General features: G+C 35.6%; 1 protein-coding gene across 3 annotated transcripts in view; it reads right to left on the reverse strand.

Moving 5' to 3' along the window:
- Positions 1-15,504, reverse strand: part of Nsd3 (nuclear receptor binding SET domain protein 3) — a 110,790-nt gene that overhangs the window by 69,326 nt on the left and 25,960 nt on the right. For all 3 annotated transcript variants that reach the window (XM_026404675.2, XM_077792570.1, XM_026404676.2), the window contains exon 2: positions 4,723-5,441. In XM_026404675.2, coding sequence (XP_026260460.2) covers positions 4,723-5,397 — 675 coding nt within the window. In that variant the 5' untranslated portion in view covers positions 5,398-5,441. The remainder of the gene's footprint in view (positions 1-4,722; positions 5,442-15,504) is intronic.

Genomic DNA, 15,504 nt, shown 5'->3' on the forward strand with positions numbered 1-15,504 from the left:
TATTCCTTTTTACTTTAAAATTTTTTTGGTAATGGGGATTGAACCCAGGGATACTGAGCCATATTCCCAGCACTTTTTATTTGTTTGTTTTGAGACAGGGTCTCACTAAGTTGCTGAGGCTGGCCTCAAACTTGTGATCCTCCTGCCTCAGCCTCCCAAGTCAATGAGATTACAGCATGTGCCACTGTGTCCGGCTACTTTATTTTTATTTTTGAGAAAAGGTCTTGCTAAGTTGCTGAGGCTGGCCTTGAACTTTCAATTTTTTTTTGCCTCAGCCACCTAAATTGCTGGGATAACATGTGCCACTGAGCCCGGCTAAAGACTGTTAAACAGGAAAAAATTATATTAAGAGAGTAGCTATAATAAATTACATTATCCTAAATATTCCTTTTAAAAATTTCTGGTTTGATAATTGTATTAAAACCTAAGACCCAGAAATTTGGGAGGCTGAGGCAAGAAAGATCACAAGTTCAAGGCCAGACCAGGTAATTTAGCAATACCCTGTTTCAAAGAGTGCTCCTTGGTACCATCCCCAGTATCGCTAAAACAAAATAAAACATTCATTAAAATCACTAAAATGCATCAAATCTGGCAGAATTTTAAGCTCTCCTACATAATTTTCAAGAATATTAAACAAAATCATATTCCCCAGAAAGAACAGAAAACTAACAACAACATTCAAATTGGAAAAAAATTTTGAGGCAATGAATTGTGCATTTTTCTTTAACTTTATGAATACCAAGATTCATAATATTAAAAGCAAAAAATGTGGAATTGGGTGTGGTAGTGCATCCCAATAATCCCAGTGACTGGGAGACTGAGACAGGAGGATTGCCAGTTCAGGCCAGCCTGGGCAACTTAATACTTGCATTTGCCATCATGTATAACAAATTAGAATAAATAAATAATTTTTTTAAACGGGAGAAGGAGAAGCGGAGGAGGAGGAAAGAAGGAGAGTTAGGGAAATGTGGCTTAGTATTAGAGAGTCCCTGGGTATAATCCCCAGTACCACAAAAATAAATAAATAAATAAATAAATATGTTAATAAACAAAAGCAAAGAACATGTCCAAAAGGAACATTTTGTATGTAAATACTTTCTACAAACTTTGAGGCCTAATACTCTGAAGATAGTGAAATGAACCTCTAACTTAGTGTTAATGAGACTGATCCTACCACAGACTTGGAAATGGCAAGCTAAGAGTTAATGAGACTGGTCTTGGTGGATAAGACCACTGAAGTGTTAAGGAGACCAATGAATAATAGGGCCTACACTCAAATGCCTGAGGCATTACACCTGCCAAGGAGAAGAAGTGCAGAAACATCTCCACATGTTTCTAATTTGGTGGGAGGAAAAACAGCTAAAGCAGATTTTTAAAATATACAATTTCAGTTGTGATCTCAGGTCTCCTGCTGCCTAGATATTTGGACACATTTTCATTGTTGAGAAGACATACTTAAGGTTGTTCCAAGTAATAACTGCCCAAGCAGCTCAGAACTGGGAGGAAATATGTACACATCAAGTACTGAGAAAAAAAGTTGTGTGTTAAATTTTTTAAAAATATTTTTTAGTTGTAGATGAACACAATCTTTATTTTATTTATTTATTTTTATGTGGTGCTGACAATTGAACCCAGTGCCTGACTGACTGAGGCAAGTGCTCAACCACTGAGCTACAACTGGAGCTCCTGTGGGTTAAATCTTGAAGTGTATCATTTTGATTACTAAAAAAAGAACCTATTAGTAGACTTTTAAGGAACAACATCAACCAGAAAGAAAAGATTATGTTGCATGCATGTATAAATATGTAACAACAAATCCCACTAACATATATAATTATAATCCACCAACAAAAATAATTTTTGAAAGGAAGGAAGGAAGGAAGACAGACAAGAAAAAGCAAATCCAGCTCCAGGACAATTATTTCAGGCTTTTTCTCCAGGCCTACAGTTTTAAGTAGGTTTTGCTTCTCTGAAGCATCTAGGAAAGAGGAGCTGTCCAGTGGAATCAGCAGATGCTTCTCTGAGCTTCCCTTTACTTCTAAGCCCCCTATATTGCTTAACACAAGTACTAGGTCCTCCAGGGACAAACTAGGAAGCATAAGGGAATCAAAAAACACAACAACTGTCCTGGGGAAGGAGTATAGATGTTCATATTAAGGATGCCAAATTTTAAAACACACAAAGTTACAAAGCAGATTAATCTTTGCTCAGCTTTAGTCACCTACTTAGTTTAGCAAAAGCAGAACACAAGATAAGCAAGAGCCTTGGGAGCTCTGGCTTTAAAGTTCTACGGTCGGATGAAGGACAACTTTTATGGTACCTACTTCTTAAGCTTACAACTGCCCCCATGTGTGATAAAATTTCAATTAATCAAAATTCGATCTTTAATTTTTTTAAAAAAGGAGGGAAGGAAAGAGGAAAAAAGAGGGAAGGAAGAGGCAGAAGATAGCACAAAGAAAGGGGATAAAAGAGAAGATAAAAAAACTTTGAATTTCCCCCCAAAATTCCATGTTCAGGCAATGGTTTTAGTAATATTGATGCAATTAATACCATCTTCTACCTCTATATCTTGGGTCAAATTGATGTTGCTTTACTCCAAGATATTTTAAGATCCTAAATAATTAAATATTAAATTGTGCTCAGCAGGATTTTACTAAAACTCTTAAATTGTATCTAAACATTCTAATCCATGGATACCATGGATTAGATATAAGAGCTAGGCATAGCAGATATCCAACAAGACTAAACTGATTTTAGAATCTGACTGTAAAATGACTACTAGAACCATCACTGTACTGATTTTTTCTTGGATTCTAATAAAGCAGAAAATAGTTATGAAAAGAACAGATTATTTTATCTTGCCTCTGTAGGTTCCAGCCCTTTTTCTATTTTGAGATATATTTTTTTAACTAACTTTATCAATAAAGGCAAAAAGTCTAGCCTAATAAATAAAATTGGTTGGTCCCCTATTTGCCAGATTCTCTAGAGCAAAACCAAGACAAGGCAGCAAGACAGTCTTCAGGCAATAATCAAATCCAGGATTCATGCATTTTGTGATGTCCTGAAGCCACAGTGCATCACATGTCTCTTCACTGCAGATCTAGGTAAGAAATGCTGCTGTGAACATGTTCAGAGGGCACAAAGTTGACTTTTCTCCTTCCATTTATTCATTTACTCAATATGCAGTCAATAAAAGACATGAGTTAGGTTCAGTAGTAGGTATCTGGTAAATGACAAAAGAACCCAACAGGCATTTCAGAAATTATATTTCAAAGTCTTTCATCTTAGAGATGCAGAACTCTTTACCTCATTACCTAGTTTTATTTTCTTCATAGTATTTGACACTTTCGAAACTTATGGAGCTATGTATATGTGGACTTATGTATTTTCCAGTTTCTCCCACTGTAATATAAGCACCCTGAGAACAGGCATCTCTGTTTTTCACTCACTACTATATCTTCAATTCTCAGAATGGGGCCTAGCAGACAGTCAATCAATGTGTTCAATGAATAAGTAAGAAAATGAGAAAACATTTTGAAATGACACACTTGGGCTTCTGATAGAACCATTGTGACCTTTACTCCAGAAAAAGATCACATTTCAGTTGTACAAAGAAAAGATCAGTTTGTAAGAAAACAAACTTAACTTGCTCAGGTATATCAAATATAAAAAGCAAATAACTGACACAAAAATAAACATTAGTTTCTTTGCAAATCAATGTCTAGGAAACATCTACAATTCATATCATGAACTCTTCATTCAAGTTAGAATTAATTAGCTACATACTTTCTAATATTATATCATTGCTATGAAACTTCAAATATTAAAAAATTCGACAACATGCATCTTAAGTTATCCATGAAGGATGTTTTATAAATAATATTCAACCTGAAGTTTTAACCAATATATATCAATACAAACTCTGATTTTTGGGGGGTGGGGAGGGCACCAGGAATTGAACTCAGGAGCATTCGACCACTGGGCCATATCCTCAGCCCTATTTTATATTTTATTTAGAGACAGGGTTCTCAATGAGTTGCTTAGCTCCTGGCTTTTGCTGAGGCTGGCTTTAAACTCGCCATCTTCCTGCCTCAGCCTCCCGAGCTGCTGGGATTACAGGTATAGGCCAACACCCCTGGCTCCATGAACAGATTTCAATAAAAAGAATTCTATTATATTAGCTTATTTTGTAGCAAACACATTAGCAATGAGTGTTAAATACAAGTTGTATCAGCAAAAGTTGGTCCAAAATAAATGAAAAATGTGTTTCTCGTAAACTTTCCTTTTCATCTTCAAAAACCAGGAGTTTACTAAAAGCAAGTAAAAATAATTGAGGCTTCTAAGATAAAGAAACATAAACAAAATTCTTGGTGTCTATGCTTTTAAAATATTTCTTTAATGAAAGCCATTTTGTGTGTGTGTGTGTGTTGTGTGTGTGTGTGTGTGTGTGTGTGTGTGTGTGTGGTGCTGGGGATTGAACTCAGGGCCTTGTGCATGCAAGGCAAGCACTTTGCCAACTGAGCTATAACCCCAGCCCCCATTCATTTTTTTTCAACAAATATTTATTAGCATCTATTATAACATCCCAAGTACCTTGCTGGGGATTTCAGAGAAGTTACCAGAGATGTTCAAATTTGAAGAGATTCAAACTAAAAAAGATGTCATTGATTTCCAGTAAATGTGAAAGATTACAAAAATTTTCAAAAAGATGTTTCAACTTACATTTTGCTCCTCTGGTTCTAATTTGGGGATTTTGTGTGACTTGCGTTCCTCAGATCTAGATGAGTCATGCTTGTTGCTCTTTTTCCTCTTTTCTTTTCTGCTTTCATGCTTTGACTTTGTGTGCTCGCTCGCCTGTACTTCATTTAAAAGGTCTCCACAAAGGGAAGACTCAAACAATTCCCTGCCATTCTGGATAGTTTTGGTTATTTTTAGTTTAATTTCAGGTGAGCCAGTCTTCTTTGGAATCACAGTTTGTGGTACCGAGGGAGGAGGTGGTAGCTGTGGAGGGGAAGGTTTATCCAGAATTTCATGTGGTCTTGTGTTTGGAATTTCTGAATGATAATAGTCAGTAGGGCTAAAGTTTCTAACTGCACCAAAGCCATTGGCTGACCCATTGGGATACTGATTATATGACTGGTATTTGGTTTGAGGTTCATACATGCTGATTGATGGTGGGTAGCCATTTGTGAGTGGAGGAAGGTCTTCTGTTGTAGGTGGATACTGAAAGCCTTGCTGCAAGGTAGCTTCATACGGTGTCTGGCCACCATCTTCAACAATGTCGCTGTTGTTATCAAAGGCATCCTCCTGGCGGATGTTGGCGGAGTCAATGAGTTGAGGTGGTTGCTGAATTGTGTTTCCCATGATCCCTTGCATGAAAGAGAAAGAGAAATCCATTGTTCTGCTCCAGCATCCTTAACTTTCCCTTTCTCTCATCGGGCCTGAAGTTATAAAAGAAGGGATTAAAATGTGTTAGTATCCTCATAGGCAGGAGGCTAATCAATTGAGAAAGGTTTAAACCCAATGTTTCAAACCTAATTTTCATATCCAGATGTGAATAGACAGATAGATGATATAAGTCTCACACGGATCAAATTTTATCTTAAATGTTTGTCTATTTAAAACTCCTGGTCTGGGGTTGTAGCTCAGTGGTAGAGCACTTGCCTAGTACACGTGAAGCACTGGGTTCAATCCTCAGCACCACATAAAAATAAATGACTAAAATAAAGCTATTGTGTCTACCTAAAACTAAAAAAATATATATTAAAAAAACAAAAGCAAAACTCCTGATTACCTTCGCAACAACTTTGGCAACAAATTTTTACCCTCTCTGCAAACAGGCATTTTTATTTGAGACTTGTTGTCCTAACATTCTTTTCTTTTCCCAAGTTTTAGATTATTAAGTCCCAGTTAAAATTGGTATTTGCCAAACAAGCAGTGTCCTGACACATATAAATAGCTGCCATTCAAGATTTCTTAAAATTCACTAATGTTTTGTTCAATTTCTGTTATTATAAAAATGAAATCTTATTTCAAATATTTTAAATATAAAAGTAAAAAGACTAATTCCATATCGTTCCCACTCTTCTATGCTATAGACAATCACTGTAAACACTTTTGGTGGGTATTCAGCCACATCTTTCTCTATAATATTTACATATAATTTTAAAATAGGCTTACTTAATAACATATCCTAGATGCATTTTATACTGGCATGTATAATTTTCATACATATTTCATCCTTTAAAGGGCTGAATAATAAACAAGTGTGATATCACTGTCATGTCTTCAACTGTTTGTGAACTGAAAATCAATTAGTTGCTCATAACAGGCCTATGGAAAACATTCTTAAAACTACATTTTTGTGCCTATATGTATTCCTATAGAACAGATCTGAAATTTTGATAATATACTGCAAAACTGTTCTGTTGGCTGTATTATTTCAATTTACACTCATACCGGTAGCATACGAGAATGCCTAATTCTCTACATTCTTGCCATTGTCTAGTTGTTTTTAATAAGTAGTATATATAGCAGTATCATCTGGAGTTACTTTTAGAAAATGAACATGTTAGGGTCCATCTTCTTAAGATTTTGATTCAATAAATCTGGCCAGGGGGGCTGTGATTGTGGCTCAGTGGTAGAGTGCTCACCTAGCTTGTATGAGGCCCTGGGTTCAAACCTCAGCACTACATAAATGTAAAATAAAGATACTGTGTCCACCTAAAAAATAAACTAAAAAATAAATATTAAAAAAAAATTCTGGACAAGGAGGCCAAGCATGAGTATTTTAAGACTATATCCCAAACTGGGTGTGCTGGGGCATACCTATAATCCCAGTGACTCAGGAAGCTGAGGCAGGAGGACTGTGAGTTTGAAATCAGACTCAGTAATTAGGGAGGCCCTACCCAATTTAGTGAGACCCTGTCTCAAAAGAAAAAATTAAAAAGAGCTGGGGATGGGGCACAGTGGTTAAGCAAGCATCCCTGGGTTCAATCCCCTAGTGCCAAAGGGAAAAAAAAATTAAAATAAAAAGACCATATCCCAGCTGATTCTGATGCACATCTTTTGTTGGATACTAGTATTATAATCTTTGCATTTAGCAACTGTATTATATTCTCAAAACTACTGCATCCTTCTTAAAGGTATCTAAGGATGCCTATATTATGTAACAATGTTATAATATACATAAGCATCTGCTATAAGACACCCTACTTGTCATGAAGTATGATAAATCCACATCTCAAGACAGAGGATTAATGGACTGCTCATTTATTATTCTATTATTTTCATCTTTAGAACTCTAAAGCAGGGAGAATAGACAGGTTTTTTACTACTGTATCAACTGCTGCTTATAATATAGTGATGAAGGAATCTGAGACTACATACCAGGTCAATTCTGTGACTGATTAATGCCACCGTATTGATTCTAGCAAGGTTTATTTTTGTAATGATAAAGCAACTAATCCAAAACAGCAAAGGAAAGAGGGACACACAACCTGACAATACACTTTTGAGGTATATCCATTCAATTTTAAAGCTATTAATTATTTTTCTGTGAGCAAACAAATGATTTTACAGGTTCCAAAATTGCAATAAGAAGGCATACAAGAAAAAAAAATCAAACTCCTGGAACTGCTCTACATTAAGGAAGAGGCAAAGGGTGGGGAATCGACAGACAGCATTATTATTTTTTTTTTTTTGGCATCTACTATGGTCCAGATAATTTAGACTTATCTCAACTAACCCTCATAATTACCCATAAGAGAAATATTGCGATTTCTGATTCATAGGTTAAAGAAAGTGACAATTAGAGGGATTAGGGGCTGCTTAAACCACAAAGCATGTGTGACTCTAAAGCTCATGATTTTTATCACTGTACCATTTCCACTTCTCCAGCTACCCATCTGAGACAATTCATTTCTTTTGTTCATGCATTTTGTTCCTTGACAACTGACAAAATAACAACTATTCTAATAACCTCCATTGACATTTAAATAGTAGTTTGCAGGTGCTGTGCACCATTTTATTTTATTTTTTTATTTTTTTTTAAACATTTATTTATTTATTAGTTATTGGCGGACACAACATCTTTGTTTGTATGTGGTGCTGGAGGATCGAACCCGGGGCGCACGCATGCCAGGCGAGCGCGCTACCGCTTGAGCCACATCCCCAGCCCTCTGTGCACCATTTTAAATGCTTTACATACAGTGTAATCCTTCTAACTATCCTTATCTCTCATTGCAGATGGGGAAGTAGAGGCAGAGATAAGTTAAACAAGTACATATGGCTAGTAATTAACAGAGATAGGCTTCAACTCAGCAGTTTCATTCCAAAGTCTGTGCTCCTAGCTGGCCAGCCTCAGCAACTCAAGAGAGGCCCCAAGCAACTCAGCAAGACCCCTGTCTCTAAATAACATACAAAAAGGGCAGGGGATGTGCCTCAGTATAATCAAGTGCCCCTGGATTCAAACCCCAGTACTTTAAAAAAAAAAAAATCTCCTGAATTCTAATCTGTGCTCTTTTTCACAATATCTCACTGCCAGAAAGTAATGGACAACCAATGCAGTACTATAAATTTAAGCGTCACACATTCAAAACTGAATATACCATCCTTGTCCTAACTCAACTTCCCTTTCAGACTACCCAAGATTTGTCATTCCTTTGGCCATTTTTATAGCTTCCTAGGCTAGACATCTCATCCTAAGTAACTGACTCCTCTCTCAGTTAAGTCATAAAACTAGTCTGAGCAAATCTTGCTGTTTCTTCCTTTGAAATCTCTGATTTCTTCTTTTATCTCTAAGACCATGTTGAGATCCAGACCAAACAGGCCCTCAAGCACCTTATCCTGAACTATAACAACTGAGTTTCTTTCTTTCTTTTCTTTTTTCTTTTTTTTAATATTTTTTAGTTGTAGATGGACACAATATCTTTATTTTTAATTATTTATTTTTATGTGGTGCTGAAGATTGAACCCAGGGCCTAATGCCTGCGAGGCAAGCACTCTACCAGAGCTACAACCCTAGCCTGACAACTGATTTTCTTTTTTCTTTCTTTCTTTCTTTTTTTTTTTTTTCTTTTTTTTTTTTGTAGTGCTGGGGATTGAACCCAGGGCCTTATGCATATGAGGCAAGCTCTCTACCAGCTGAGCTATATCCCCAGCTCTCTGACAACTGATTTTCTAAATATTTCTTGCTTCTAACTTTTTCCTGCACAGCAGTGAGAACAACTTCTTGAAACCAAACTTCCATAAATCTGTTCCCAAAATAAGAAACTATATAGTTTCATAATATGCCAAATCTCCTCTACACCTTTCAAGGTTTTCCATAACCTGACTTTTTCCTATTGACCCGGACTACATGTTCATGAACCAACTTTTCTGAGCATCTACTGGGTCAAATACCTATAAACTGACACATATGTTATATGTGTTTAATCCTATGAAGCAAACTATTATTCCCATTTTATGGATGAGAAAGAATAGAGCTCAAAAAGACCAAGTGATTTGCCCTTAGTCACACAGCCAACAGAATGAAATGGTAAAACTCAGATCTTTTAACTCCAATACAAGTGTTCTTTATATAACAGCTATTTTAAAAATGTTCCTACTTTGGAAACTACTATTTTTTTCCAGTATGCCCCATACTTATAATACAAATATCTGATTAATGGCTCCTCTAGTATATTAAAATACCCGGTATTAAACATAGTTTTTTTGTTTGTTTGTTTGTTTTTTGTGGTGCTGGGGATCAAACCCAGGGCCTTGTACATGCAAGGCAAACACTCTATCAACTGAACTATATATCCCCAGCCCCATGAACTCAGTTAAAAAAAAAAAAATGTTTAGTTGTAGATGGACACAATATCTTTATTTTATTTATTTATTTTTTCATGTGGTGCTGAGGATTGAACCCAGTGCCTCATGTGTGCTAGGCAAGCACTCTACCACTGAGCCACAACCCAGCCCCAAGAACTCAGCTTTTGTTCTACCTAAATATGTTCTTTTCTCTTCTCTCAAGAAATAAACACAACATCCATCTATCAGTTGTCCAGGCCAGAAACCTAGGAATCGCAATATATCCCTTTCCCTTGCTCCTACTTTTATCTAATCAATCACCAAGTTGCCTGAATTTTACCTTCCAGTTATCTTACATTTATTTACTTCATTGTCTCTTGATCTCCTCATGATGAAATCTTACCTTATTTATTCTAGTTACCTTACCAGTCTCTGTGCTGCTTCTGCCTCGCCATAATCTATTTCCCAACCTAACATCCAGTCACCTGAAAATCCTTCAACAATAGAACAAAGAAAACTAAAACTGCTACACTCAACAATAAAGATGGCTCTCATACATGTCATTTTTTATGAAAGGAGTCAGACATAATAATTCCATTTATAGGATACAATGTTCAAAAACAGGAAAAGTTATAGTATTTGCCTATGGAGAGGGAAAGTGTAAACACTGGGGTGCTGGTTATAATCAATCTATTACTCTAGATGGTGGCTGCCCCGTGTATTATAAAAACATGTTATTCTCATTGTATACGAAAAAAGTTAAAACATTGACCCCTATGGTTATATGGTCAACTGCTCTTGCACAAAGGTATCAATGTAATTCAGTGGTATAGGATAGGAATGTCACCAAATGGGTATAGAACAAGTTACTGGAAGTCTGTATGCAAAAAGATGAACCTCAACCCTCACTTTACATTATACACAAAGATAACTACACAGTTAGTTCATAAACCTAAATACTAAAGTCAAAATAAATAGAACTATTAGAATAAAACAGAAAAGAAAACATAACATTGTGCTAGCAAAGGACACAAATGGGACATAAATATGAACAATGAAATAAAAAGATTGGTAGGTAACTTATAGATGTATATATATTTGCAAAACACATCTAACAAAGAGCTAATCTCAGGAATATCTTTATATATGCTTACATTCTAAGACATAGGAATCCACAAAGGGTTTCTGAGTTTAATGACAGTTTAATTATCTGTCACCCCATAGATTACTTACTAATTAGAAATATGTACCATGGAGATATCTGGCAGCCACCATTTTTAACAAGTGACTAAACATGACATTAATGATAATGAAACACCTACCATTACGGGGCTCAGGATGTGGCTCACAGTATCACCTCTGAAATAGTCTTTCCTGTGCTTAAATTGAAATTAAAATTAAGAAACAATGAGGCAAATCCAAAATGTGGATTTCTCATACAACTGGCCTAGGCCCTTGGGGGGGGGAGCTAATATAATAAAAATTGACCAAAAGGTAGAAAGATTATTCTACATTGAAAAAGACAACCTAAGACTGCCAAATGGTGTAACCAATCTGGAAAGCAGTATGGATATTCCTTAGAAAACTTGGACTGGAACCACTATCTGACCCAGCTATCCCACTCCTCAGTTTATTCCCAAAGGACTTAAAAACAGCATACTACAGTGACACAGCCACATCAATGTTCACACACAACAGCACAATTCACAATTGCTAAATTGTAGAACTAACCCAGATGCCCTTCAATAGATGAATGGATAAAGAAACTGTGGTATATATACACAATGAGATATTACTCAGCATTAAAGAGAAGTAAATCATGGCATTTGCAGGTAAATGGATGGAGTTGACAAATATTATGCTAAGTGAAATAACCCAATCCCCAAAAAACAAAGGCTGAGTGTTTGTTTTATTTGATAAGTGGATGCTGAACAATAATGGAGGTGGGGGGTAGCATGGGAATAATGGAAGAACTTTGGATAGGGCAAAGGGGATGGAGGGAATGGGAAGGGGCATGAGGGTAGAAAAGATGGTGGAATGAGATGGATATCATTACCCTAGGTACAAGAATGAAGACACGAATGGTGTGACTCCACTTTGTGTACAATCAGAGAAATGAAAAATTGTGTTCCATAAACGCATGAAATAAATGTATTCTGCTGTCATGTATAACAAATTAGAACAAATAAATTAACTAATTAAAAGAAAAGACAACCTAAGGCAATGTATGAACTCTGAATTCCAGATTTAAACACACACATATAGATTTTTTTTAAAAAAGGTTTTCTTTTGGAGACAACTAAAACAATCAAAATATGAATATTCTTCAATAATAAAGCTATTAATTTTCAAGAGCATAATAATGCTATTCTGTTTATATAAGAGAATGTCCTTATTCTTAGGAGAGCCATACTTATAAATATTCAGAGGTAAGGTGTCATGGTACCTACAACTTTAAATGGTTCAGGATAAGAAGTACCTAAGCCTAGAGTAACGCAAATAAGGAACAACATTAACATTTGGCTATAATTTTCTTTGACTTTTCTAAAGGTTTATAATTTTTTAAAGTAAAAAGCTGAGAAAAATGGAAACAATTTGGCCATGGTTTGGATAAAATAATGAAAAGGTAATAGGAACCTCCATTAAATACTGGCACCAATTAAGCTAAAGCTCCACTTTGTTATCTTTTCTAAAAAGACATGAATAGTGCCATGCTCTTCTATATTATGCCTCCAATATAAAAATGTGATTTTTCAATAATTATCTTTTTAAAAAGTATCTTGTAGGACTACACATTTCTGAAAACAGTGATTTTTATATGTGAGTCTGGCAGCCAACCTTCGAATAGCAGACAAGCTGAATGATACAATGCTTAAGACCTCACAAATTAGGAGGCTCTCTACTGGGCACCATGGTTGGAAGAATAGGCTCCATGTCAAAGTCCAACCTCCAAGGCATATTGCTCATGTGACTTTAGGCAACTGAATATCCCTAAACTTCTGTTTCCTTATCCAGAAACTGAATACTTGTAATTGTCTAACCTTTACAGGGTTGTGTAGAAATTAAGAGTTATTCCAGTATACAACCAGAGAGATGAAAAATTGTGCTCTATATGTTTAATATGAACTATAATGCATTCTGCTTTCATATATAACAAATTAGAATTTTAAAAAAAAGAATACAAAAACCAATTAAAAAAAAAAAAGAGTAATTCCAGGGCTGGTAGGGTAGCTTAGTGGTAGAACACTTTCCTAACAAGGTCAGGGCTCTTGTTTCCATCCCAGGCACCACATATGTGCATGTACACACAGAGACAAGGAAGAAAAGAGTTAATCAATGAACAAAACTGAAAACAGTTCCTAGAGTATACAGCTCAGCACCTGTTGGTTATTATTATTTGGTGCAATGCCAGGACAAAGAACTTTTTAAAAACATGATTTGACCTAAAGGTACTTGCTATCTCTTTACCAAGACCAGATGTTATGAAAAAGACTTAAAGTAGCAGTAAGCAGGGTGAAACAGAAAGTGACCACGAATTAAGTTGTGTTAGCACTATAGTTAGAACAGATATTTGAAGAGGAAAAACAATGCTAGAGAGGCATTAAGGCTGTGAAAGGCTGCCTGGGGAAGTTAAGGGTTTTTCACCCACTGCATTAAAACCACTAGGTACACACTACTCACCTTTGTTTTTAAATAAATCCCTTATAAAAGATAGTAAGCTTAATTTTTTATTATTAAACATAAAATTAATGTAATAATATCAATAGTAAGAATACCAATGGCTAACATTTGAGGGCTTACTTTACTAAATTTTTTTTAATTATGTTATTTTACCCCTCAGAAACCATTTTGTGGAAACACTATTAATAGCCCCTTTCTAATGATGAAAAATCAAGGCCACAGTCTCACATCCAATAAATGGAGGTCTCAAACACACACTCTGCTCCACAGCAACAGCTCTTAACAAGCAAACTTAATTCCCCATAATCTCTAATTATTACACAAAAACAAAACTAAAACTTCACTTCACACATCATCACTCCCCTTCTCAGAATCAATAATTTGGTGGGAAATTAAATAACTATACTGGTATACCACTCATTCTAATTTGTACTTCCAAGTAAATGAAGTCACTACATAAACAATTTCTGATAAATTCTTTCTCTGACCAATGTTTCAAAGTTAAGAAGAAAAAGATAAACTCAATGAATAATTTTTTCTTAATTTTGTTGAAGCTGTCTGTAAGGTTTTAAAACAAAAACAAAAAAAAAAGATTATCATCTAAAGTTCTTATTTATCAACTTATTCATGGGAAGAGTGATAACAGGAAAGTTTTGAGAATCCTTACGTCAAATCGCAGATATAGAAAAAATTTTTTTAAAATCTTGTTTTAGCTTTCAGGCATGGTGGTGCATGCTCGTAAATCCCAGCAGCTTGGGAGACTGAGGCAGAAGGCCCACAAGTTCAAAGCCAGCCTCAGCAAAAGCAAGGGACTAAGCAACTCAGAGAGAACCCTATTTCTAAATAAAATACAAAATAGGTCTGGGGATGGATGTGTGGCTCAGTGGTCGAGTGCCCCCAAGTTCAATCTCTGATACCCACCCCAAAAATCATGTTTTAGGGGGACAGCTTGAGGCTACAAATATCAATTAAGTATTAACAATGTGTGAAAGTATAAATTAAGTTACTGAAACAAATTTTAAAATTTAACCATTCTCTTTGGTAGAATGTACATTTATTTGCTGAATTCTACTTTATAGAATTACATGCTATACTATATATGTATGTGTGTGTGTGTGTGTGTAAGCTTGGTTTTTTTGTTTGAAATGCCAGTCTCAGTAAGAGAAAACTTTTATTACACTTTGAAATTCCTCACCATGATATTATTACTTAGGTCTTCTGGAATCAGAAGTAGTTCTATGATATTATATAAGTAGACTATTGTTTGCAGACCCACCAACTCCTTAAATATGCTCCTAGGTTAATTTGTAAATCTAATTAGCCCTCTTGATCAACCTCTTTCAGTGGCTTCCCATTGCCCAGAAAAAGGCCAAATGCCTTGACTGATACCACATAAGACCCTCAAGCAAGGTCTCTACTTAGCTGTCTACTCTCAAGTCACTTTGTACTCCAATAATGCTAAATTATTAAGAATTAGTATGCAGACATTATTTCACACCTCTGATGCCTTTACTAATGTTATCTCCTATTTGTGTTATGCCCCTTTACACTTTTTTATTCCTTGTCTCTCAACCATTTTTTTTTTTTGAGCTCAGAAAGTCATTTTCAATAGTCACTGAAGCTCTGAGTTAGTCTGAGTAACTTTTTTTTCTGTGTCTCTGAGACAGCTTATGCATGCCTCCTAATCCAAAAACATCCACTTACCTGAGTTTTCTTAAAAGCAGGAGATAATTTTGCTTTCATATTGTACATGTTCTTAGAATACAAATGAAAGGCTTGGAGGAGGGGCTTTAATCAATCTTTTAAACTGAACTGTTAAACTTAAGTGAGTCATCATGTATAGAGTTGTTGAGGGTCTTTCCACAGAGACTGTAAGAGAATATAAAAGCAGTTACAATCTCCTCAGCTAATATTTTTGGCAGTATTTGACTGACACAAACTGTTTACCTCGACAACACTGGGACTTTGCTTAGTTCTGGACCAAACTGCCATGGAAGGTTTAAATTCCCCAGAGAAGGGCGCAAAGTT

Source organism: Urocitellus parryii, chromosome 14, assembly GCF_045843805.1.
Source record: "Urocitellus parryii isolate mUroPar1 chromosome 14, mUroPar1.hap1, whole genome shotgun sequence".
In the NCBI taxonomy this organism is placed as follows: Eukaryota; Metazoa; Chordata; class Mammalia; order Rodentia; family Sciuridae; genus Urocitellus; species Urocitellus parryii.